This window comes from Eurytemora carolleeae, unplaced genomic scaffold (assembly GCF_000591075.1).
Source record: "Eurytemora carolleeae unplaced genomic scaffold, Eaff_2.0 scaffold490, whole genome shotgun sequence".
Classification (NCBI taxonomy): Eukaryota; Metazoa; Arthropoda; class Copepoda; order Calanoida; family Temoridae; genus Eurytemora; species Eurytemora carolleeae.
In genome coordinates, this window is record NW_019396962.1 from 1,395 (window position 1) to 29,175 (window position 27,781).

The 27,781-nt window shown below is 31.5% G+C and overlaps 1 protein-coding gene across 1 annotated transcript; it reads right to left on the reverse strand.

Moving 5' to 3' along the window:
- On the reverse strand, positions 1–27,534 carry LOC111710554 (serine protease 27; the record flags this gene model as incomplete). Its single annotated transcript, XM_023484660.1, is given in 20 exon segments — positions 1–132; positions 482–506; positions 1,548–1,579; positions 2,519–2,583; positions 5,500–5,552; positions 7,218–7,256; positions 9,860–9,908; positions 10,261–10,283; positions 11,407–11,499; positions 11,828–11,870; positions 12,574–12,663; positions 16,796–16,834; positions 16,903–16,947; positions 18,580–18,635; positions 21,088–21,131; positions 22,004–22,068; positions 25,051–25,107; positions 26,051–26,170; positions 26,317–26,375; positions 27,482–27,534. Coding segments are annotated over 19 exon segments (1,068 nt in total). The 3' UTR covers positions 1–60.
- Between the last annotated feature and the right edge of the window lie 247 nt (positions 27,535–27,781).

Consider the following 27,781-nt stretch of genomic DNA (forward strand, 5'->3'; position numbering starts at 1 on the left):
CAGAGTGTTCATCATAGCAAAAACATGCTTGTTAAAGCATGTTTGTTTCACAAAGAAGGATTAATACAAGTATAAATACTTACCTACTCTACCTCCTAGAAGTATAACAGTTGTTTTCACAGCCACTGGTTCCTTAAAGCAAAAAGTGTAGTTTGGAGTATACACAATTACAGTGTGTTTTCATGGTTGCATTTGATATACCACAACAAATATGATTGTTGAAAAAAATTGCTAGAAATATGTCCTAGAAACTTTTTTTGTTAATTAATGAACAATTAAAACAGGGAATTAATACCGAACTCAGAAAAACATATAACGACAGCAAATAATTTTATTTAGAAAAAAAACATGACAAAAAACTTCACATACTTTAATATTAAAATTAATTACAATATATAAATACCTCAATATATCTATGTTTGGATTTAAATTGATTCTTAATGATGCTAAAGAATATTCAAATTTGCAATAGATTAAATACCTGTGGTGGCATATCTGGTCCAGACCTATACACAATTTAAATTACAATTTTATAGATATTTTAGATATTTCTGAGTTATTAAATAACTTTATTCTTTTATTAATCTAGAGTGTCAAACTTATGAAGAAAGAGTCTACAACAACTCAGTTTATCTAGAAATGAGGAAAGATGAAACTAAAAAAAAATACTTTTAAAGGAATGTAATGAATAACCAATAAGTACTATATCAGGAAAACCTAATACCTTATCTTTATTCCTACTTATAACTGTTATCATCATTTTTATAGCATATCTTGTAACCAACTAAAGGATTATTAACATTATTGTTCATTAACCTTGTAAATATATACATATACTAGTTGGGTTCCCGCTACACTGGTCACCCTATTTAACCTGTAACCTTATGTCTCAATAAATAGTTAGTTACAAGTAAAATCTAGTGTTGAAAAGACCTGGCTTAAACCCTAAGAACAGAAGACAGAAATACAGTGTGTTTTCTGTAATTAAGATAGATAAGGAAAGACTGGGATTTTGTGACTGGAATTCACATTTATTATATTACAATTTTTTGCTGTATTTGGTATAATGTGGAGGGTTAGGCACAAAGCATTAAACCGAAACCTCTTTGAATGATAATTAAGGATAATTTGCAGTGTTCCGTATTTAAAAATTGAATAATGGATAGGGATGGGCAATATACAGAAACTTTTAATGTTTTAAAACTTTTAAAAGGTTATAGGACAACATGAGAAGTTTCTAACATTTTAAAACTTTATTCTGTAGAGGTTTGCTTTTATCAAACATGCAAATGGTTTGTTTTTGCCTTACATTTTTACCTAAGATAACAATTATTTATTTTTGATAACTGCAAACTTCTACAGCATACAATTTGAAATTGTTGGACCATTCTCAGATTGTTGTAAAACCTTTCACAAGTCTAAAAATATTAAAAAATATGTTGTAAAACGAATCTAACTATTGCCAGTCGCTAACTATATTGCCATATTTTCAAATAAATGAGCAATTTATTTTTCTATAAAAAAATAATCTTTAAAAAGTATCATACCTTAGGGCACACTTGTTGTCTGAACCATTTTCCTAAATAATTTGGTTTTAAAGGTATTGATCTATTATCGCAGCACACTTTAATTTTCTAATCTTTGCAACTTGATAGTGTAAAACTTTGATATTTCAAAATTTTGCTTATTTGATCAAGTAGAATTATTTGTTTGAAATGTCAAAGGTCTACAACATCAGGCTTTAAAGATATAAAGATTAGAGAATTATAAATAGTAATGTTAAAACAAATTCGAAAAATAAGGAAGACGATTGTACCAACTCAAATGCCGATGTTAATTCTCTGGATGTGTGTGTACTCAGGATCCATTTCCGCAATACAACACACCACACATGTCAAATCCCCGCTCACCCTAGCTCCCGCTTCTCCCAGCAGTCAGCTATAAACACTCAAGACATTCACAACTCCGTCTCAACCCTGGCTCCTTCATGATGATGATTCAGATACAGAACTAACAGCAGAAGACACTGCTTACACCTATCTCCGCGCTCCACAATGTTCCAGAGATCCGGGCGGAACCAGACTTCCTTCCATTATCCTGTATACACGATAAGTCCGCAATCTCTCTCCCTTAGACTAAGCCTAGTTGTGAGAAAGCCTGCCGTCAAGATTGATGATCTGTACCACCATCATGAAGTTCTACAACCACCTTCTAACTGATATTCGTCAATAGTTTCTTATTAATTTCTAAACCAACCAATTTACAATCTTTGTGTCTTGGTCAAATATTTCAAAACAATATTATTTTTCTTAAATAAATGTTATAGAATATTTGGTTTTTTTCTGATTTCTTTATTAGAATATTTTCTGACTTTTTAAAGGTCAACAAGTAACTAGTTCTTTACTTTTACAAAGCTGTTTGTTGTCATGATAAGAAAATATTCCATTTTCAAATATTTTAAACCTATCAAATTATATTGCAAACATTATCAAAATATGGAGGATAAATTCTCAGTTACCTTTATCATAGCTTCAATCCAGTCTTTGTGGTCATACACATTTGTGTAAACTCCAGGTCTACTATCTAAACCATAAAATAGTCTATTAATGTTTATTGTCGATGCATTTCTCGGTTTGGAAAAGAACATGACAAAAGTGTGCGTGGCTTGTAGTAAAAAATACGACTTTTTGTTAAATTTTTGCAATCTTAAAGGGCGTGTTCGCGAAAAATGAAAGGGGTATAGGCTTAATGCGATAAAAAAGCGCTTTTGATCGCTACTAATCTTACTTCTATCTGTTGCGTCTAATGAGAAAATTGTTAAGGATGTCTCATACTGAATAACTTGGCGCATACAAATTCAGAAAATTGCAACATACAACTTAGACCGTAAAAAATCAATTTAATTTTTAATTAATTTGTTTTGAATTTGATTATTTCTCTTGTTGCTTGTGCAACTATCTAAGAATGCCGCGCACCACTCACATTTTTCTAAATCCGTTAAAACGTTTTCTAAAAAAATAGAATATTATAAAATATAAACTTTATACAAATGTGGTGAAAGATAATCAATGACTATAGGTTGTAATATCTGAATGATTTGTTAGAAATTAAATTGATTTTTTATGGTCTAAGTTGTATGCTGCAATTTTCTCAATTTGTATGGGCGCTAAGTTATTCCGTATGAGACATCTTTAACACTTTTCTCCTTATAGACGCAACAGATAGAAGTAAGATTAGTGGCAATCAAAAGCGCTTTTTTATCGCATTAAGCCTATACCCCCTTTCATTACCCCCCAGCATCCCAGACCTCCCTTCTAGGATTCTAGTGTAAAAGTAAATTTTAAGTGGGGTAGGTGAAAGATAAAATATCTCTCATCTAAAATGGTATTATTTGGCCCTACAAAGGGTAACTTAAAAAATGTTGCCTTATATTTCTTTATTAAACTTGAATATTTTAATATTTAATCTATCTATAAAATTAGCTTGGGTGTCTGTTTGTTTGTTTGTATCCAATAAAAATCAAAATGACTGAACCGATCAGGCCCAAACTTTTTGTTGGTCATTGTTTGAACCCAGGGAAGGTTTATGAATGATTAATATTTATAAAAAAAATGCTTAAAATATTTTTATTTTTGGTAAATTTTAAAAAAATTTTAATTTCCCAAATATTTTTCATGAAATCCGCGAAATTTTTTGTTTTGTTTACAGTGACACAAAGAAAATGTTCACAATTGAAATAGAAGATTGAAGATGGGAGCGAAGCACCCTAAGAGCCTGGATAGAATTTCTAGTATGTGATAAAAATTTAGCTTGTCTGTCAGGATGTTTGTCTGTTTGTTTGTTTGTTTGAATCCAATAAATGTCAAAGCAGCTGAACAATCGGGCAAAAATTTTTGTGGGACCTCGCGTGACCCTAGGGAAGGTTTTTTATTTTGTAAATTTTTTGTTTTTGTTTAACAATTTACCAAGATAACATGTTCACATTTTAAATAGAAGATGATACAAATAATAATAATAATAAATCTATTTTTTATAGATACATAAATTAATTTAGGAAGATTAAAGCTGCAAGTTAGGTAGCCTTTTATTTGGTAAAATTTGTTAATGCCATGAACAATTGGGAAATCAAAATCAAATCCCATTTTAACCCATAATTTGTTATATATCATAAAACTTACTCCCCCCCCAAAGGAAATCCCTAAATATGCCTTTGACTGCATGAAAACAAGATTTGTTTCTGTTTATGGCACTCAGGTTTAACCATGAATGCATATTGAGTAGAAATGGGCACTTTTTTTGTTTTTTTTAAACTCATTTTGAAATGTTTGGAAAATTTCCAAACGATCAGTTTGAAAAGTTGTTGTTTGAAAAAATTTGTAAAATTCGTTGTTTTGGAAAATTTAAAAAAATTCTTTTTAAATGTTGTCATTTTGAAAAAAAAATCATTTTCAGTTCAAAACGGGAAAAAAAAATATTTTTATCGTCTTCAGTTTTGAATCAAAAACAATATTTTATAGTTATCCGTTTACAAGGAAAAACGAAAATCAGAGAAGTTAAAAAAAAGAAATCAGCAAGTTGGTGTACAAACAAACTTTTGAATTTAGAAAAAGTTACACTATCTGCATTTAGGGATGTTAACGTTTTCATTTTGTTAAAAAACTACCATTTGGCTTTGAAAACGACAGCAAAAAAAACGAAAACGAAAAAATCTTTTTTCAAAACAATCGTTTTATAGTTTTTAGAATTCATTTTCTTAATGATTTTAAAGGACAACTCTTTGTTAACGAAAAAAGAGGAGGAGAGAGGAAACCGACATCAGAACTTTAAAGAAAATATTAAGAAGTTTTAGATTCCCCACAACTTTTTAACTTCATGTAAGACAACATTAGATTTTTTTCAAAAATGATTGTTTTTTTTAAAAACTACCATTTTTTTTAAATAAGTTGTTTTGTTAACAATTGACTATGATGATTCTTTGTTAATGATTGTTAACATATTTATCAATCGTATACAAAACGATCGCTTATCAATTTTATAAAAACTATCGTTTTCATAAACGATTGTTATTTGTTTGCCAAAAGTGGGTCGTTTTTAAAAACTAAAGTTTTTTCCAAAAACAAAATGATCATTTTTGAAAAGGTTCAATAAATGAAACAAAAAAAGATCGTTTTCTAAAACAAATAACAACCCTAACTACATTATATTTACTTTGCTTTTTTTTAAAGGATTAGTTTTTGTTAAAAAAATAGTTATTTTTGATAAAAAAATGATCAACATTTTTGCTGAAAAAGGTGTATTACATCTTTAGTGAAAACATGAATAAACTCTTGTTTGTTTTTCTATTGTTTTATTTTTATAGAATTTTTTAATTTATAAAAATAAAACCATCCAAACCAGCATTTTTTCAATTAAAATAAGAATATAGATGGCAACAGTCACATTGCTGGTTCATAATTTTGATAATTTCTTAGATTGTGTATAACACAGATATAAATGTACCTGTAATTCCACAAAGATCCTCTCCAAATGATGTTATTCCAAGTAAGTAGTTTCTACATACAAGACAGCTCTTATATACCTTTGTTACAAAACGTTTTCGTCAAGTTTTATTTTCCCTTGCCCCTGAATACCCTGGAGAAAAGTTGTGAAGCCCCTACGGACGGAGGAGAGTTGAGTCTGTTCCCCAGCATCAAAACCGGTTATAAATTGTAAACTTAGTGTCAGTGCGTACATTCCTCTAGTCAGTTAAACATTGATATTTGATAGAGATACCTGTGTTGTGACTTTGCTTAAGGCATATTAAGGTATTCTTTTACGATTTATGTATGATTTTTTTTGGTTTAAACTGAGACTTATTCGATGTGATCTTTTTCATGTTGAAAATATTTCTTTGCTTTGAATGAATAAATTTGGTCAATCTTTTAAGATTGAACAGTGTACCCTAAATCCAGAGCACTGGTATACTGATCTGAGAGAGTAGATTCGAGTCAAGAGTTTAAGAGGCTTGTAGGAAGTTCCGATCCAATGACTTTTAAGCTCTGAACATCCTATTTACAGATTTTGCAAAATCCAGTTTTGCTTGATACATTTCATCACTGTGTCATTTCAAAAAAAGAATTACAGATAGAAATGGTCCTTGTTATTGTGAATGAGCAATAAACTTCAAAACGAACTAATTTTTTTAATAAGAGAGTTGTTCAGAAAAATAACAAACGATGATCGAACAATTTGGTTCACTCAGAGAAAATAAACTAAGGAAAAAAATAAACACTTTAACTGTTGATGATCCTTTGAATTTTAGCAGTCTGTGAGATTTTTTACATTTGATTTCTAATTCGTTTTTCTAGAATTGTTTTGTATAATGAACAAACACTTTTTTTAAAAAACGGATGAACAAATATTTTTTCAAACAAACTTAAAAATTGATCGTTTTTTTACTGAACAAACAATTTTTTAGGACAAAATTTCTAAAATCAATAATTTTAAACTGAATGAACAATTTTTTGAATACTTACTGAACAAGAAAATTGAAAAAAATTTGATTGCACCCATAGATAGATAGACACTAGTTAGTACATTTACTTTAAATTCTAGTTAAGGCATTGAAAAATTTACTAATCAAGAGATCACTGAAGTTTAGCACACTTGTCCACATCCGGTAATGGGAATAATGTCCAAACTGGTGTTCAGTGTTAATGGGTCCGATTCCAGCACTCCCCACAAACCTGTGGTCATATGGTTTAACAGTTATGACCACCCGTAAGAGGACAGGGGGTGACTGTAAACAACTCTTGCATATCTACTCAATAAGAAAGGAGCTTTAAATGGATTGATCCAAGTGAATGATGATGAAGAAAAGAATGGTTGACAAGCAGTGAGAGTCTATGGTTGCCAGCTTTAGGTACCTGGAGGTATCCGATCCGGGGGGGGGGGGGGGGTTCAAAAATCATTCTTTAGGAAATTACCTATTTGAAATTAAGTTGTGAGAAAATCTTGTGAATGTCTGCAGAATATATTACAAGAAATTCTTTTGAAAACAGTCACAAGAAAAAATTCTCTAGAATTGATTACAAGAAATTCTCTGGAATTGTTCTCCTGGAAATAAAAATCTTTGGAGATGGTCTCAAGAAATATTCTAGAGATGGTCTTTGTAAAACATATGCTATGCTATTTGATTGATTTATAAAGCTGATAAAATTTTTAAAATAAAGCTGTTCCTGTTGTTGACTGCATCAAAACAAAAAAGACCTCCCCCACTAAACAAAATTTTTTGTTCCTAAGAGATTTTCAGGTTTTATAGCTTTATTGGCTAGGCAGTTTAGACTTCAAAGATATATTATCCAAATCCTGGAAATAGAAAATTAGTAACATTTGCAGGGCCTTTTTAAAATAACCATTTGATCAATCAAATTTTAAAAATTTTCACAAAGTTTTTTAACTTTATCAATTTATTTTTTTTTATTTTTTTTATGAAACAAATTATTTGATACATGTTTTTAATGCAGAATGCAGATAATCATTTTTCCACTCTTCTTGTTTCCTGGCTGTCCTGTTTTGCTCATTCAAGTAGCTGCATACCCCCCCCCCCCCCCGGATGGTTTAATTATGCAGTTTCGAGAGCTGATCAGGCAATTTGTAGTATTTCAATATCAGCTCTTGAGTTTCTGTATTTATTCCAGTTGTTTTTGATATCGGCCATCTATGCAGGTTTATTGCTGACATTGTTGTATAATGAGAACTTCCCTTTGTCAGCTGCATTACATGTATCAGTGTCTTGCAGTAATTTAGAAAGAAATTAAAAGACCTCCTAGCCTAAACTGCATTCAGCTAGGTTCAAGGTAATTTAGATGTACCCCCTAGGAAAGGAACACCCATGATAACAATGATGATCTCTCACAGAAAGCTTTGATTAAGATTCCACAGCAAAGCAGTTTCTGAGTAGGTAGGCGGATGAGGATGGGGGTGTAAGGGTAACAGGTATGAGATATACCATAGTCTTCACTTTTAACATGTATTCCCACGTGGACAAAAAAAGAAAAAATAACCGCTAAGCATGCTGTCCCATTGCTTTAAAACACAGGGAGTGTGTCTTTTGCCTATCATTGTCAAAGGTCTGCCATGAGTAATACAGTTTCCATTTTTTGAAGAGTGAAAAACCAGTTTATGGTATTTGATTTAAATTCTATTTAAGGCTCTGTTCCCCCTTAAAACATGTATCAGTGTGTACTTCATCCCTGATGTTTTGAGTTTCTGTATTCTTTCTGTATTAATCTTTATTACTATATCTTGTCCTTGCTATCTAGACTTCTATACATGCTATCTAGACTTCTATACAAGTACAACGCAAATATTGCCCTTTCTCTCAACAGGCTTAGAAAGCTCTGCTGGCACCATTCCTCTGGGAGGTTTGGATATAAAAATTTTCACAAAGTGAGAATGAGATATTTTAGACTAAAAAAACATAAAAACCTCAATGGTTACCTATTAAAGAATAATTCAAGCAACAAATATTTGTATTAGTTGAAGTATCAATGAACCACTGCCATTAGTAATATGATAAAGAAATGATCATTTTTTCATCAATTTGAATCAGAGCTCCAAGAGTTGTGGAAACTTTAAAAACAGAAACTTAGTTTAAGAGGTTTAGTTTGACAAAAATATGCCAAGAGTCGAAATTGCTTGTAGTGCACAGCAATGGGCTCAGTTTCATTTGCCATGATACTTTTGCCATAATTACACTTTCCAAAATGTGTTTGCCATAAGTAACACTTGCCACAAGTAACAGTTGCCATAAGTTACACTTGACATAGTTAAAATCAAATATAGTTAGAATTAACAAACATATATATACATTTTTTTTATAACCACAAACTACAAATAACTTTTTCAACAAATCCAATTCAGAGCTATCAGGTTTAGGTGATACTCTTTTATGGGAAGAGTATTGTACTGTCAGACTGAGCACATTTTAACCGAATATTTCCAATATTTCACTTCTGAAAACAAGGCATTGGCTACATAGGTGTAGTTGTTACTGTCCCAAACCATTAGTTTAACTCTTAATATGGTTCTTAACTTACGTCAACTGTTCTGCTTTAAAACAATGAGAAAACCAAAGTTTGGAATTTTCATGGGAAAATTTTATAAGTTCTAAATATTTTTGTTCAAAATAAAAATTCTGTTTGGTTTGGCAACTTTTTTTGCAGAATCTTTCCTACTTTCTGATAGGTTTTACATCGGTATGTTTAAGGATATCTACTCGATATAAAGCAATATTTATTAATACTTATTTTGACTCAAACTCTAAACTAATGAATATAGAAAAAATATGCCGGTTTAAGAAAGTTTTAGATAGATATTTGCAATCATCCAGAACAAAAAGTTTTATCAAAAATTAAACTTAAAAAGTTTTATAGAAGTTTTTAAAAATTTGCAAAAAAAAATCATTTCTGACACACCTAGGCTTTGTACGCCAATATAATTCACCAAAACCATACTGCAGTCCTTCAATTATCATACAGGGAAATTTTCATCTTTCTAAACATCCCAACGAATGATTTGACAGGTTCTTCAAAAAAAAATTTTTTTTCCATGGGCAGTGCCGAGTCATTCAGCTAGTCATTTAACATTAGAAAATTCTGACAAAAGTAATAATAGCAAGTGTAATTATGGCAAGTGTAACCATTATGGCAAGTGTTTCTTATTGCAAATGTATACTGGCAAGTATAATTATGGCACATGTAACTGAGCCAAGCAAGGGGTTTGGAAAATACAAGGCATGCTCAAGAAAATGCCTAAAAGTAACAATTAATCTTCTGATTTATTTTAAATGTTCTCTAAGGTAAATGTTGTTTGTTCCCTGTCTCCTTTACAGGTATCTCCAATAATTGTTTTGTCAGTTTCTTCACCTGAAATAAATTTGCTGCAAAAATGTGTAAGTTGTGCTGATAACAAAAAAAACTGTGTTTCCATTAGAAACCCTAATTAATGACACAGAACTTACCCTATGCATAACCGTTGTATTGAGAGGGGTGGGGTAAATAACTAGAAGGTGAAAGGAGAGATTAAAGTGGAAAATTAGTTGCAATTTTTATCTTTTATCAATTTTAATCAAGTATCTTGAGCCACAAATATTTCAATGACAGTCTACACCTGAGTTGTATTTTTCTGAATTTTTTAAATTGCAGGCTCAGGACACTAATTACTCAATTGGATGGAATGGCCCTATTAGCAATACCTTACAGAAACAAGTTTGTTTACCTAATGCACACAGTTGATTACCGCTTAAACAAATCAGTGTTTGCTTAAATTACAAAACAAAGTTATATACATATAAATCCTCCTCTTTGTATTTTAAACAAATTTGTTGGAGCTTTAATATTTGCTCTATCATATCATTTACTTTATATGGATTTTGCTCTATATCCACCTGCTCTTTATTTCATTAGCTCTATGGACTGAAGAGCAAATAATTAATAGAGCAAATGGAACTAGAGAAAATAGTCCAAAAGAAAATTGAAATAGGGCAAATAATTTAGCCCCAGATTTGTCTCCAGGATATCTTCTTTTAATGCCTTACCAACTTATCCCTATTAACCTAAATTTTGTTTTAACCCACTTAATTGGTTGTTTGGTTGTAAAATGTGTGTTTCCATGAATTTTTTATGCAATCAAAACAAGAACAAATAATTCATAAACTGTAGCAGACCTATAATGTTAGGAATGGACCAAATCTGCAAAGTTATTTTTTTAAACATATATATTTTTAAATCCATGCTGAGTTTTTGATTTTGATAAGTTTTAGATGATTCTTGTTTTCATTTTTGAACATATCCTTATTTTGAAATAATTACTGCATTTTAGCTCAAGTCACGATTTTGGAACATGTCCTGGTTTTGAGACAATTACTCAAATTCATAAAAATGTCAATTTTCAAGTATTCACACACTTATGTCACAAAACAAGATTTTTTGATAAAGTAAAATATAAACAAAATAGAAAATAAAAACATACTGTTCTTTTGTAATTAAAAAAAACATTACGACAGTGAGAAATCAAAATATTAATTTTATTTTGTTCTTGAAACGTAGATTTAAATAATAATGCGGGAAATTGATTGTTTAAAATACATCAAAACTAAATCAACTCTATTCTCTTATTAAACAAATAAAGTGTGAAACTTAAATTCTGAATATAATTCAGCAGTTAATTTAAGCTTCATAAGATAATTTTTATTTTCAGTAATTTATTTGGAAGTTCGGAAAATGTTGAGTTGGGAAATTCAAAAACAGGAAAGTGGGTTTAGTCTTGAAAAGGCAACAATGATTCAAATTCAAATGTTAGAAAATGACATTGTCTTGATAGTATAATGTTTTAATGTTAGTTTTTTTTTTTCACTGATTTTTCCTAATGGGCCATTTCTTATTTCCTGCTCTGTTCTCACACTCCATGATTTGAACTTCTGCTTTCTGCAGTCTTGTTGTTGGTTGGATTAACCGACTAATAAAGAAATATTGTTAAAATATATAGTTTCTCGGTTCCCCTTTTTAATTAAAGATTGGTCATTTCTTTATGATGATTATTCATTTTGAAAATCCCATGAAATCCATATTTTACGTCAAAATACATATTTTTCAAGCACTTGTATTAAATTCTGATGGGATCCTTTTATTATTACAATAGCAACAGAGAGAGGCAAAATTAGCAAAAAAAATACAAATTCATGAAAAAGAGAAATATGAGATGAGATGAACTTTCTACCATTTTAGATAATCCAGAACAGGCGCTCATTCAGTATAAGATGATGTATTTTAAAAACGATATTTACCTTGATAATCCAAAGCCTACAACATATGCCATCTTACCAATCACTAGTTGATCAAACACTATTCAGACACTATTGTGGAGAGTTGAAGATATAAACAAGTGTGGTAGGGTTAGGAGAAAAAGTGACTTTAAGCAACATCACTGTTCTTATAAATCTAAAAGCACCATTATTCTTGTATTTTTTAACCATAAAGTAGGATTTCCAAGTATGAGCAAGTACTGCAAGAAAATAAAATGTCTTAACCTAACATTTTTAAAACTCTTTCGAAAATATGAGAAAAAAAGGCTGTTGAGTGCGCCACTGGGAGCTGTATTGACAGAAAGGTGGAAAGGGGGCATTGGGATATGGGGAAAATCTAGCTAAAACATCAATATATCAATATTGACAAATTTACAAATGGTAATAAAACCTAACTTATACTGACTGATGTTATCAAATATTCAAAATTCACTACATAGGGTAACAAAAAAATAAAGAGATTGAAAATAAGAACAAAAACTAAGATGTTTACAGTGATTTACTTTTTCCTATATATTTAACCTATCATTGTATTATTATTATAATTAGATCTGAGAGACTTATGATTTGGAGTATAGTGGGCTGTTAGTGAGACCTAATGTCTTTAAGAAATGACTGAAATAAAAAACTTTTAATAGAAAGGTACAGGGTGTCAAAATGTAGTGATGTCAGTATAAACAAGTTTGCTTAAAATGAGCTAAGAAAGTAAATGTTTGCGATGTTTGTTCCTGAAGGTTGGAGTGGAAGACAAATAGGCATAATGTGAGTGCAGGCAGTATCTACTCTTGAGCGTAAGGTTAGCAAAGCTAAATCATTCCCTAAATTAAGTAAATTTTTTGTTTATAGTTTATAGTTGTAATTTTAAAATCAAAGAGTCATTTTCGCACTGTTATTGAAATTATAAAACAAATTTATTGAAAATTCATAAAAATCTTGTTATTTAATTTTAGCTCCAGAAACAGCTTACAAGGCATGTAAAAACAGTGTCAATAAACCTCTTGATTAGATCAGAACTAGGGTAGTTAATGAGCTTGACTTTTCACCTTACAGACTCTAAGGCAAATGCTTGAACCTACAATTCCGGAAACCTGCTAAAGCCTACTAATTTCATGTTGAGCTTGGTTGAAGCATGCTTATTTAAAAAAGAAAGAAAAAAATTTGTTCAAATAATCTGATTTAAACGATATCTTAAATATTGTGTGCAAAATAAATTATTTATATTTACACAATACACATGTACTTCTATTTAAACTGTAATGCTTAAATAATTGCTTAACAACACTAAAAACTGCCATGGATAACTTTTCATTTCCTGCTGTGGGGCCCAAAATAAAATAGAATATGAAGACAACAATGAAGCCAGAAGTGTCTTCATTTTTTCTTGTCAATATAATAAACATTTAAATAAAAGCTGTCCTGGTTGTCAATTTTTGATGGGATACACTTTATTATGGCTACAATTAGACAACATTCATCTACAAAGGAATTGAGTTTTAGCCACAAACTTAAATTTTCTAATTCCTAAATCTTTGCAAACTGATGATGTAAGCCTTTGATATTTTAGCTTTTGATATTTTAGTCTATGAATTCAGTTAGACCGAATAATCAAAGTTTGAAATATTATAGGTTTATCAGGTTAAAAAGATATAGAAATAAGAAAATTTGAGTTTGTGACAAAAACTCAGTTCCTTTTGTTGTATTTTGCTGTTGTTGTAATTTTCGTTTATTTTTTATGAAATCCACATGCTGTCAAAGTTAAAACCACATAAAAACCAAAAGTATCGTTTTAGTACAGTTGTTTCCAGCTCTTCATAGAGTTCAGACCTCCATCAGTTGCTCCTGGTTTTAAAGTTGAAAGAAAGCCCTGTGTGTCTCTCTCTATCTTCATCCAGGAAAGGGGAAACAGAAAAGGGAAAGGGGTCAAATCAAGGGGAAACCGGAAGGTAAAGGGTACAGAGAAAAGGAAAACAGAAAGGGAAAGTGGGAAATGAAAGGGAAGGAAAAGGGGATGAAAGTAGAACGGAACGGGGATGGGAAAGAGGAAAGGAGACAGAGAAATGTAAGTGGGGAAAAGGGGAGGAAAAGACAAAGGGGATGGGATGGGAAAAGGAAGGGAAAGAGAAAAAAACGTGAAATGGGAAAGGGGAGGGGAAAAGGAAATTAGATAGAAAAGGGGAAATGAAAGGATAAAAGGGAATAGAAGGGGAAAATGAAAGGAGAGAAAAGGAGAGGGGAAAGTGGAAAGAAAATGTGGAACAGGAAAGGGGAAGTGGGCAGAGAATGGAAAGGGGAGTCGAGAAGGATGGGGGTAAGAAAGGTAATAAAATGTAGGTAAAGGCCATGAAAAGGAGAGAGAATGGGCAGGGGATAAGGACAAAAAGGGAATGAGAAAAGGCATTAGAAAGGGAAAGGAATGAGGAAGGGGAGAAAGGGAAAGTAAGAATGATATGGGATAGAAAGAGGAACGGAATGAAATCTTACCCCTCCCCTTTTGCACATTTAATTTCGCGCAAGTCCCCCCCTTTTCTACGATGGGCGGATTTTTGGTAATGTCAATTTGGTAATGACAATTTGGTAATGACAATTTGGTAATGACAATTTGGTAATGACAATTTGGTAAGGCGACAATTTGGTAACAACAATTTGGTAATGACAATTTGGCAACCTAACCCAAAATAATGAGAGAAACAGCACATTATTAAACTTTTAATAGACCGCAGCGCTCGGCCCCCTAGCCCATCCTAGCCGCAGCACTCGGCCAAGAAATGTCTTAACCTAACCTAACCCTAAATAATGTGAGAAACAGCAAAATATTAAACATTAAATTTAATTAAATTTAACTTTTATCAACAAATTGTCACATTTTTATAGTTACCAAAATGTTATTACCAAATTCTCTTTTTTGTAGTTACCAATTTGTCATTTCCAAATTGTCACTTTTGTGAGCTTACCATGTCATTACCAAATTGTTGTTACCAAATTGTCGCCTTACCAAATTGTCATTACCAAATTGTCATTACCAAATTGTCATTACCAAATTGTCATTACAAAAAACTGCCCCCATTAAAAAAACATTTTCAAATTCCACTAACACATTTGCGCCCAATAATTTAAAAATGCCCCCAAAATTTTTCAACTTTCCCTTATATAATTTTACTTTGAATGCCACTAATATTTATAAAATTGCCCCCAGAAAATATGAAGTTGAAACAATTTTAGCTATATGCTTAATGCAAGTGTTTAGCATGTCTTCTCGCAACCCCCATGAAGGTCAGGGGAGATTACATTAGGAGAGGATTAAGGGAAAATGATGGAAGACTAATGATAGTCTTCAGGAGACATAAAAAATGCCCCTTTTCCACTCACTCAAAAATTTGTTTGCACCCAGTAAAAACAAATTTTGCCCCCAATTTTTTCCTTAATTATCCTTTTAAAACAATTTGCTCCCTCTTCATTCAAATTTGTTAAGAAAGGAATTATGAAAAGGCAGAAAAACTTAATAAATGCAAAATATTTTTCTATTTTGATATTTATACTTCTTACGGTTGTAGTTATAATAATTCTAGTGCAGGTCACTTTTAAAGGGGACACAGCAAAAAATCATATTTTGGAGTAAAATGGTCGTTTAATGATGGGAATTAAAAAAGCAGTGGACTACATTAAAAAAAGAATAATGTATTTTAATGAAAATATCATTGAAGTACTAAAACATTGTGCTTTGATGTGCAGGTCCATTTTAAAGTTTTAGTCTAAAATATGAATACAAAATAAACATTACTATGGCGGTAAATAAGATCAAAACTGCATTTATTAGTAATACTTTTGTATGATCTTGTGCAATATGTTGAAAAAAATGGAGAAATTATGCAATTTCCCACTGAATAACACATTTTTTGCTCCTTACAGGGTTCAGAGACTGTTTCTGCAGGGTTTCAGGGACTTTTCCACAGGGTGCATGGCCACTTAGCCTTCCCTCCCTCAGTGTGGTGCACCCACACCTCTCACTACCCCTGCTATGGATTCTTAGTTAGCAGCAAGGATGTAATGCAAGGAAAGTTATTTCAGAAGTGTACACATCATTTGTACTGCAGTGTACTGTCTCTGGGCGGTAATGTAAACACAAGATGAATGTCAAAGCCTGACATGGGATCCATCTTTCACATAAAAAAATCTATTATATTATATAAAATATTCTGGTCATAGGAAACTATTATGTGAATTATCAAAATTATCAAAATTTAATGCTTTTAACCTCCTCGGATACTAAACGAACACATGTTGCATCTATTCTTGTTAACAAAATCCACCCAAAGAGAACTGGTTTCAATATTTACGCAGAGTATACACGATTGAAATTAACTTTTCTTGCATTACACCCTTGGTTAGCAGGGTTATTAGGGTTAACAGAGTTCAGAAACTTAAAAAGAGAGCTGGTGCCTCTGTATTCAGTTCTAAAAACTGGTTGCCCGACAACTGCGGGATGTCTGAAAGAAATTGAATGTTTTTTATTGTATTTTCATCTAATCTAATTTATGAAATTGTGTTAAAATTCAAATCTTTCTGTACTTACCAAAAATCAAAAGAAATTTTGAAAAACTTGTGTTGAATTTAAAAAGCAGCTCCAAGTTTAGTTAAAATGTTCCTGTATAGGTTTGTGGGGGTAGAGAGAGGTAATACAAAATATGTCATCAAATAACCTTTTCTGTTTCAGCATCAGCCCACCGGCAACTTCCTAAAGGTTAGGTTAGTTATCCTGAGGCGCCACAGGCTGCCATTTGGGCCAGGTGGCACAGCTAGGATGGGTCAGGGGGCTGAGTGGTATTTCTATATTTGGCTAGGGGCTAAATGCTCAGCTAGGACATGCTTGCGAAGTTGCTGCTTGGAAATAGAACATTTGGGTATTTTTCAATTTACTACCAAGCTACCCTTGAAATAGTTAACATTAATTACCTTGCAAAATACCATTTAGTTGTGTTTCTTTTACCCAGCCTGGAACAAAATAGTGTAACAGTTTTTGTTTAATTAATTGTTATCAAATCTTTATTAATAATTAGTACCTTGGTGCAGATCAAGCTTTTTTAGAGTTCTTACTTCTCCATATCCTAAAAATATTCATAGGGTACAGTTGTGAATTGGAATTCTGTCAATGAGGACTGAAGATTTAATTTCAGTCTTTGGTCCTTCCCTTTCCTTTTTAAGCTGTGCAACAATTTGTGTTCAAAATTTTCCAAAAAAAAATTCAAAACCTTTTTTTAACTTTCCATGTCACATTTTTATTCAACCCAAACACCTGCCATGGTTTAAAGCTGTACATCGTGAATTAGACTTGCCATCCTATCAATGATGGAACATTTGAAATAACATCTATGATACCTTCCTTTAAGTCCGTCAATAAATTTGCAGACAAAATAAAAAAAACTGAATCAAAACCAGATTAAACTTTCCGTTTCCCATTTTTAATAAACCCAAAAACCAAAAAGTAGTTTTAAAAAAAGGTGAGATCTAAATTCAAAACAGGCCACCAAAATAAAAGAAAAGATGAAAAATTAATGCATGCTTCATGGTGTAATTACATGGCACGGGCGGGGAAAGATTTTCTTAAAGTCTACTGCTGATTTGTCGACGTCAGATGTTTCTAAATTTTTGGAATTTTGATAAGCCTTAACATAGAGCTTAGTAAATGGAAGAAAACGGCAATAAAAGTCAACCAATCGACCTGATTTTTTTGTGAAGACAGATAATAGGCTTACCTGGCTGCATATTCATTTTCATAGAGATATCAACAAAATTTCAAATCCCAGAATTAGCAAATTATATATAATTAGCCAGTTAAAGGATAAATAGAAAGATTGCCTAATAAAGGAATGGGAGAGCTTTGCCTCAAACGTTAATTTTTTATACTTGGACAACTTTATCATAATATTAGATAGATAAATTGATATAACTATAGATAAATAGTTGGATAGAAACCCAGCAAGAAAACCTACTCTGCTTTCCTCTTGTCCTTCTCAAGCAGAGGAATCCTTTTATCCTCTGAAAACTGAGAATTCTCCTCATTACCTCCTCTTGTGGAGTTAACCAACTCTGCAGCATGTTTAAGGGTTCACCTTTTGTCCTCCGTTCTTTGTATTTTTTCTTGCTGGGTAGATAGTTAGATAAATATATTGTTTAAAAGATAGATAGATTGATAGGTAGATTGATAGATAGATTGATAGATAGATTGATAAATAGATTGATAGTTATAAAGATATATAGTTAAATAGAAAGATAGATTGATAGGTAGATTTATGTATGTAGTTTTATGTGAAAAAAATGAAAAATTGAAAGAACATTTTTTTAATAAATCATTTGGAACTGTTAATTACTTGATTGGATCAGATTCAGCTGAGAAGCCGGATCCGATTAATTAATCAAAATCTACAAAATTGAACCCCCATTACTCATGCTTAATTATAATTGAACGCGGCGTTCAGTCAAATCAGCTGTAAACTTGAAGAAAATCTTTCCCCACCTCGCACACCTGATGTTTGCACTTCAACCATGCAGCAATTACATGAAGTCATCTTATTGTTGTGTGAGTAATTAAGATCAGTAATGGAGGTGGGAGAGGAGGAATGGTAGGAAAGGTCTTTGGAGGAAATTAAAGGGTTTGTAAGTGAAAAATTCTAAATTTTCAAAATGAGAAATTTCTTAAAGAATCAAGTAACTTTATTAAAGGAGAAATATAAATAGACCTAATTCAGTAGAATCTGTCACACCCAAGTAAACCAGAATATCATGCTCTCCAAACCTGGTACATAAATAACAAGACTCAGAAAAGAATGAAGGTGGCTTAAAGGGACTGTAAAGGAAAAATGAAAGGGGGTATAGGCTAATCACTTTAGCTCTTGATCGCGACCCATTAAAGTTTTATCTGATGTTCCTGTCTCGAGAAATTGATATAAAACTGTGTTAAAATTATACGAAAGTTCATATATGTAAAATTTAGAAAATCTTAAACTTAAATCACATGACCAGAATTATCACCAATGGCAGAGCAGTATACTGGTCAATGGTCATGTGTCTCCGCCTGTATCATGTGACCACTTTACTGCACTGCCATTGGTTGAATTTCTGGTCAAGTAATACGGACTTATAAATAATTTTATGAGTTAAATCTATTAAAAATAGAAATAAAAAATATAAAATTAGAATTGGAGTAAACCTAAGTTACAATTAGCTTTCTCTGGGATATCATCATTTTCAGATTGGTTGCTTATTTGCTGAATTTGATCTATCTAAACCCATTACTTTTATCGAGAGCTAAAGTGATTAGTTTTCAGTCTATACCCCCTTTCATTTTTCCTTTACAGTCCCTTTAAGTACTCTTTTAGGCACAACCAATTTAACTTTGAAGTAATTAATGGTCCTCATATCTTAGATAACTTGACATTTTTCTAAGGCTAAACTATTTGAGACAGAGATAAACCATTGACATCAGGAAGATCAGACACTGATTAAGGATAGTAGAAGTTCCTAGCTTCAAGTTTCAGAAACACTCTTTTATCAATGTAACTAAGGTATCTATCTCTTTCTGTCTGAGTCTTGATATTCAGGTATACAGGGGGGGAGGGCGAAAACACCCCCCCTGTAGTTTTTTATCCTAGAACTCTCATTTTTAACACTATCATCATGAAATTTTTTACTTTTAATGAATATTAATTAAAAGTATTTAAAAAAAATTTTTTTTACATGCATAGGGTTGGGTACACCATGGAAAAAATCTAAAATAGCTTTTATGTGAATAAAGCTATATATCTATATTTCTAAAAAGCCCTTGAAAAATGGATATAGAAACATATGTCACTCTTTCATATTTGTTTAAAACTAGAAAAATATTTTTTTTCATTTTTCTAACCCTTTTTTGCGTTTTTTTTTTAACCCTCCATAGCACAAAACTATTAAAGTTATCGATCTAATTTATTTTTTTCAGTGAGCTGGCCTTGGCAAATTGGGCTTTGAACATGCATTTCAACCCTATACCTATTCTCTAAGGCCTTTTTCTAGGAGGTCAAGTTTTACATTGTTGCTGGCCTCAGTTATTACCTATGTATGTAAGAACCTATTTGCTACTGCTTTTCCCTATATATAAGCTGCTCCTGGAGTGAAAAAATTGTGCAAAGACTTGCTTACATTTTGAGTAAAAATTGCACGAAATTTCGATGTTTTTCAGCATTGATGCACACAAGCTATTTTGTGCAAATTCTGAAGAAAATCTTGGTTTTCCCATATTTCATTATTTCGAGCTATTTCGAACTATTTCGTTATTTCGTTAAATTTCGAGAAAAAATTCCAGGAATTGATGAATAAAATCAAAATTAAACCAATCAGAGTTAGAGGCCGGGCCTGTCAACTATACTCCAACCGGTTCATTGCTCACACATGCTGGCCAAATGAGCACCAATTCTCAGGTTTTAGGTCATTCTGTTGATGATAGGAACTCCTGGAGTTAGAATCTGAGACAAGTCATCATGTGGATTCTGAGAGATCTATTAAGTGATCTCTTCAGAATATAACAGATGGATCTCCTGAATTGTAGCTAGCAGGAACTGTGATTATCAGAACTCCTATAGGGAAACCTCTGAGGATGGAGAGGACTGATACTAGTGTATGATCTGAGAAGAGATTGGAGATCTTCTCACGTTCCGTCCTATTATATTTGGGAACTCACTAAGAACTATCTTGTGCAGAACCATACTAATTTGTAGATTGAAGTCTGAAGATGATCTGAATGCTATCTGATTGTTGTATGATTGTATATGACTCCAAACATATCCAAAGAGAACAATATGTTGCTTCTATTCAGGTCAGCTGTATATTGAAGTTTGAGAGCTTGTATGAGACCGGATGTTACTTCGAGGTAGGTTTGGGGTTTACTAAGCTCTTCCGGAACCAGTCTCATATTTGAAAATAATAAAGGGAATGTGCTCAGGTATACTCAGTAAAGGGAATATATTAAATACTACAACTTAAACTTTTAAGATCACCTTATTTAGTACAACTAATCTTTTAATATAGACCTTAACTTTTCCATTAATTAAGCAAAAAAAGGGTTACGGCAATTATCTAGATAGAAAAAGAGAAGGAAAGCAGTTCATTAATTTGCCAAAACCCTTTAATGGTTAAAGATAAACTTGTTAACTTTAAACTTTTCTATTTGTCAGGAAAATGGCCTTTTAAAGTCTTTTATTTTGTTCCATTACCTTCTACAGTCATAGTGGGGGCAATGTTTATCATCTCTGCATTGCTTTATAAAAGAACCATCACATCTTCAAAGTGCCCTGTTTCCCTGTATTTTAACCCAGTTGTGAAAGGACTAGAGTCAGCATAGGGGGTCCTTCATGCGCCCGCCCCCGGTGGGGTATTTTTAGGGGGGTGACTGGTTTTAGTCACAATCTTCCTTTAAAAATGCCTTTTGTTTTATTGCAAGAATGGACAATTCAAATTTATTCTGAAATCTTTTCATTTACAAACATTGTATCAATCATAGCTTGCATTGACTAATAAATCCTGTAAATCCACAGTATTGCATAGATTTCCAAAGGCCACAATGAACATATAGGGTGTCCTAATAAAGGTAGGAATTAAAAGACAACTTAAAAATCGTCTTCAATTTCCAATAGTTGATAAATAACAAAGAGTTTTCAAAATAAAGACTAAGTGTCTTATGAGCTTTTGAAAATGTGGACTGCCTTCTTTGTTTCTTCAAAATTGATGGAGATATAAAAATCAGTTGAAAGATTTTGTTGCTAATCAGTAAATTAGAATCTGGACAGAAAATTTTCAAAATAACAGTTTTTGGCTTGTTTCTGCCTTCTACAGAATAAAGCTTTGAAATGTTAGAAGTCTAAAAACATTAAATGTTTCGGTAAAGAGAATCTAGCTAATGCCCATCCCTTATAAGGACACCCTGTAGGTTACACAAGAGACGCAAAGATTTACTTGATAGATTTTTAAAAGAAAAGTAAAAAGTCATTACAAAATGCAATGCATGTTCAATACAGGCTATTGCTTTTTAATGCTTTTTAAAAATTAAACAATAGGCTTTTAGCTAGTAACTGTTCAATACTAAACAAAAGAGGAGGTGAAGAATTTATTAATATATTTTGTTTCTTTTCCCTCGAGTGTGAAACTGTGAAATTTAGCGGGGCAGTTATCACCGTTGGACCAGTAGCAGTGGGCAGCTGTAGAAGAAAAAATAGGTTTTGACTTAAAAACATTCGTTTGTTTCCTTCTTATTCTTTAGCTATAGTTGCAAACAGATATTATATAAGAAAATTCTATGAAGGAAAGTGTTTGTTTAACTTCAAATTATTGGAATAGAATTAGGAACATTAACTAGCATAAAAAAAATTTAAAAAATAAATAATATGAATAAGATATTTAGAAGGGTTCATTTAAAGAAGCATTTTTAACAATTATTTGAAAAAGTATTAAATGTTCTGCAACAAACTAATGTCAAGTTTATAATCCCAGATATACAGATATATATTTACAAGGGTGATTCACAATCATCAACATTATTTTTGACTAGAGTGTCGCTTTTAAGGTGCACATACCTTTGTTTTATATATCAATTTTTTTTTTCTGATGTTTAATTAATTTAGCCGTTTTTTCAAACTTTAACACCTTTGTGCTACTTTTAAACATTAATAAATTCAATTTTTTTTCTTTCTATAATCTCAAAGTAAGCTGAATAAAAATATAATAGGCAATCTAATTTAGATTTTAACTTTAAATGACAAATTATTTTGTAATATTCGGAAATAAATTTGGCAGATTATCTCAAATTTATCATTTATCAGAATTGAAATATAGAATATTAGAATAATTCATGCAATTTAATATGTTTATGCTTCTAATCGAGACTAATATGTTTACTAGTCTCCTGTTTACGCTTCTAATCAAGACTACCCTGTTTATTTGTCTCATGTTTATTCTTCTAATCAAGACTACCCTGTTTATTAGTCTCCTGTTTATGCTTCTAATCAAGACTACCCTGTTAATTAGTCTCCTGTTTATGCTTCTAATCAAGACTAATATGTTTACTAGTCTCCTGTTTATGCTTCTAATAAAGACTACCCTGTTTATCAGTCTGCTGTTTATGCTTCTAATCAAGACTACCATGTTTATTAGTCTCCTGCTTATACTTCTAATCAAGACTAATATGTTTACCTGTCTCCTGTTTATGCTTCTAATCAAGACTAATATGTTTATTATCCTCCTGTTTATGGTTTTAATCAAGATTACCATGTTTTTTAGTCTCCTGTTTATGCTTCTATTCAAGACTACCATGTTTATTAGTTTTCTTTTTATGCTTCTAATCAAGACTACCATGTTTATTAGTCTCCTGTTTATGCTTCTAATCAAGACTACCATGTTTATTAGTCTCATGTTTATGCTTCAAATCAAGACTAATAAGTTTACCTGTCTCCTGTTTATGCTTCTAATCAAGACTACCCTGTTAATTAGTCTCCTGTTTATGCTTCTAATCAAGACTAATATGTTTACTAGTCTCATGTTTATTCTTCTAATCAAGAGTACCCTGTTTATTAGTCTCCTGTTTATGCTTCTATTCAAGACTAATATGTTTACTAGTCTCCTGTTTATGCTTCTAATCAAGACTACCCTGTTTATTAGTCTCCTGTTAATGCTTCTAATCAAGACTAATTTGTTTACTAGTCTCCTGTTTATGCTTCTAATCAAGACTACCCTGTTTATTAGTCTCCTGTTTATGCTTCTAATCAAGACTAATATGTTTATGTTTACCTGTCTCCTGTTTATGCTTCTAATCAAGACTACCATGTTTATAAGTCTCCTGTTTATGCTTCTAATCAAGACTACCCTGTTTATTAGTCTCCTGTTTATGCTTCTAATCAAAACTACCATGTTTACCTGTCTCCTGTTTATGCTTCTAATCAAGACTAATATGTTTATTAGTCTCCTGTTTATGCTTCTAATCAAGACTACCATGTTTACCTGTCTCCTATTTATGCTTCTAATCAAGACTAATATGTTTATTAGTCTCTATTTATTAATAAAGACTAATATGTGTATTAGTCTCCTGTTTATGCTTCTAATCAAGACTACCCTGTTTATTAGTCTCCTGTTAATGCTTCTAATCAAGACTAATTTGTTTACTAGTCTCCTGTTTATGCTTCTAATCAAGACTAATATGTTTACTAGTCTCCTGTTTTTGCTTCTAATCAAGACTACCATGTTTATTAGTCTCATGTTTATGCTTCTAATCAAGACTAATATGTTTATTAGTCTCCTGTTTATGCTTCTAATCAAGACTAATATGTTTATTAGTCTCCTGTTTATGCTTCTAATCAAGACTACCATGTTTGTTAGTCTCATGTTTATGCTTCTAATCAAGACTACCCTGTTTATTAGTCTCCTGTTTATGCTTCTAATCAAGACTACCCTGTTTATTAGTCTCCTGCTTATGCTTCTAATCAAGACTACCATGTTTACCTGTCTCCTGTTTATGCTTCTAATCAAGACTACCCTGTTTATTAGTCTCCTGTTCATGCTTCTAATCATCAGTCTGTTGTTTATGCTTCTTATCAAAACTACCCTGTTTATTAGTCTCCTGTTTATGCTTCTAATCAAGACTAATATGTTTATTAGTCTCCTGTTTATGCTTCTAATCAAGACTACCATGTTTATTAGTCTCCTGTTTATGTTTCTAATCAAGACTACCCTGTTTATTAGTCTCCTGTTTATGCTTTTAATCAAGACTACCATGTTTACCTGTCTCCTGTTTATGCTTCTAATCAATACTAATATGTTTATTAGTCTCCTGTTTATGCTGCTAATCAAGACTACCCTGTTTATTAGTCTCATGATTATGCTTCTAATCAAGACTACCATGTTTATTAGTCTCCTGTTTATGCTTCTAATCAAGACTACCATGTTTATTAGTCTCCTGTTTATGCTTCTAATCAAGANCTATTCCCCCTAAAAAAAAGAATTAAATTGCATGAATTATTCTAATATTCTATATTACAATTCTGAGAAATAATAAATTTGATAAAATCCGCCAATTTATTAATTTCTTTTAGAATATCATATAATAATTTGTCATTTAGAGTTAAAAATTTAAGCATGTCAAATTGGAAACCCCCCACCCCTCATAATTTATTGTCAGTTTTTATTTTTTCCTGAGAGTACATGTTGTTCAGTGATGAGTACACCTCCACATTTCAAATGACTCTTTCCTAAACACAAATAAAATGAGAAGTTTGTTTTTGAACTCCCCCTCCCCCCATTCTTTTCAAGATTAATATTATATTAGTTAGAAAAGGATTTTAAAAGATATAAGAGCAGTGGCAGAACTAGGGGGGTGAACCGAGTTTCACCCCCCCCCCTCAGCATATTTTGCCCACCTAACTTGACTCAAGCATGATCATGATTGAGGACTATTTTTTATCAAATTTTGTCAATTAAGAAAAAAATACCAAAATTTTTCTTTGGCGCTTCGCACATCATTGCTACTTGAATTTTCTCGTTTTTGACTTAAAGAAAGTCAGTCACTTTTAACTTAAGGTTCAAAATGAAGAATAACAAGAAATATAATAAGGATTATATTACTATTAGGACTCTCTCAGACTATAAGAGGAAAACAAACAACAAACAAAACAATGACAGTGGGACTTGGATCAGAAAGTATTGTATTAAGTATTATAGTAATTATTGTTTATATGGACAGACGAAAAGTAGTCAAATACTGCCAGGAACTACTTACCATATACTTAGGACTACACAGACCTATGATTAAGGGACTATATAGTGGATGAAATCCAAAGAACTGCTGTAGACTGTAATTAGGGACTTTACATACATTGTGAATATGACTAAACCAGGGACTAACAGCCACTTTAAGACATACATGAAAAGACACTACAAGAACAGAAATTTGTTGGTGCTTTGTTTAATTAACTTACTCATGTTGGTCATTTTAAAGCTCTTGGATGTATATTTTTTTAAACACAAGAACAAACCTTGAATATTTTAAGAATTTGTTATATTATTGAGCACAGAGCCATCCCCTCAACAAATGCTAGGTTTTTTACTAAAAATCCTGAAAACAGTACTTTCCTCTTGAAAAAAATTACAAACCCTCTCAAAACAAAATTTTGCTCCCCCTAATAAAGTACTCACTTTGAAACTTAATAAGAGCATGCCATGGTTGCATCTCTGAACAAGTATCTTTTCCTCCACTAATACGGCCTGTAGGAAATTCACAGGAGAGTGATCCTTTTCCGCATCTATCTGAATTCACTAAATAATGAGTGTGCATTTTTTTCAGAAGAAGCTATTATTATCTTGTAAATAATCAATAAAAAAATTGTTGTTTGTTGAATTGTGAAATATAGAGTTTAATGTTAGGTTACTTCTGTTTATAGATTAAATCAAATTATATTAACCTTGGGATTGTGAATAGACCACAGGCAGAAATAGGACCATGAACAATAGACATTTCATCCTAAATTTTAATGTTTCCATATTTCTAAATAGTACTTGTATGAAAAGATTATGAGGTCAAAATCATTTAACATGCCCTAAGTAGGGTACTATTAGCATTAAATTTTAATTTGCTAAAGTAATTTTTCTTTAAAAATGCATATTTGTTAACCCTAAACAATGAGTTTACTCCGTTGCAAAGTCGTATTTGACCAAGAATTCTACGGCAGCCAAACCGAACATTTTCACTCCCCCCCTCCCCCGACAAAAGTATAAACATCTTCACGTGCAGTCCTTTCACTTCGAATTCAGTTAAAAATCCTTACAACTAGTGACTTACATATCTTTGTAACCAATTGTCAGTTAATTTCAGAAGTTAAATGTTGTTTTATCCTTGATAACCAGACGCCTCAATTTACCACACCATCCTCAACTAGTAAGGATGTTTTATAATATAAAAAAAAAACATTGATAGGATTGAAATATACCTACTACGTGTATTATCTTCTATGGATTTGTGGCGAATTTGAGAAAACCTCTGGAACTATTGCCACTATTGCCTAGTATTGCCAACTATTGCCTAGTATTGCCAACTATTGCCATCTATTGCCGACTATTGTCAACTATTGCCTATTATTGCCAACTATTGGCAGCTATTGCCTAGTATTGCCAACATTCTATTGTCAACTTGAGACCTCAATCGACCGGTACCTTAGTTTGGGAAATATATACCCCTTGTGGTTCAGTCCCTGAAAGATTACTGTATAAGTTTCCCACTGTACATTTCGAGATCAACCCCTTGTTTAGCTCAACAATATTATGTATATATATATGTATTATCCCCTTAATAATAATGATTATGATGATTATGATATAATTATGTTTAAAAAGTAACAAAATATTGTTTAGACCAAATTTTGCATTTATGATTAATAAAAAATGAAATTAAAAATGATTTTTGTTTTTGTTTCTTCATTTTGTTTTGTTTAATAATTTCAAATTTATTTAATTTTTTTGTTTGTTTTTAAAGTATCAAAACAATTTCGAAAATTGTTTGTTTTTATCCAAAACAATCTCAAAGACAAATATTCATAATAAGCCAAAAATAATTGTTTTAAAAATTGAAACCTGTCTGTCCCAAAGCCACTGCTTCTATTTTTCAACCCAGGAGACAATGAATGCTGAAGTAAAAAAAATTGTTTGAATATATTACTTTTGATGGTAGGAAAAATATGGTTAGTTTATACAGAAAAATATGGTTAGTTTATACAGAAAATATGGTTAGTTTATACAGAAAATATGGTTAGTTTATACAGAAAAAATTAAATCATATTTATAACATATTTGTATTCCTAATACATTGCTTCTTGACAAAGAAATATTAGAATAAAAGAAAGAGTAGTTATTATCTAGATTCTAGCTCAGGAG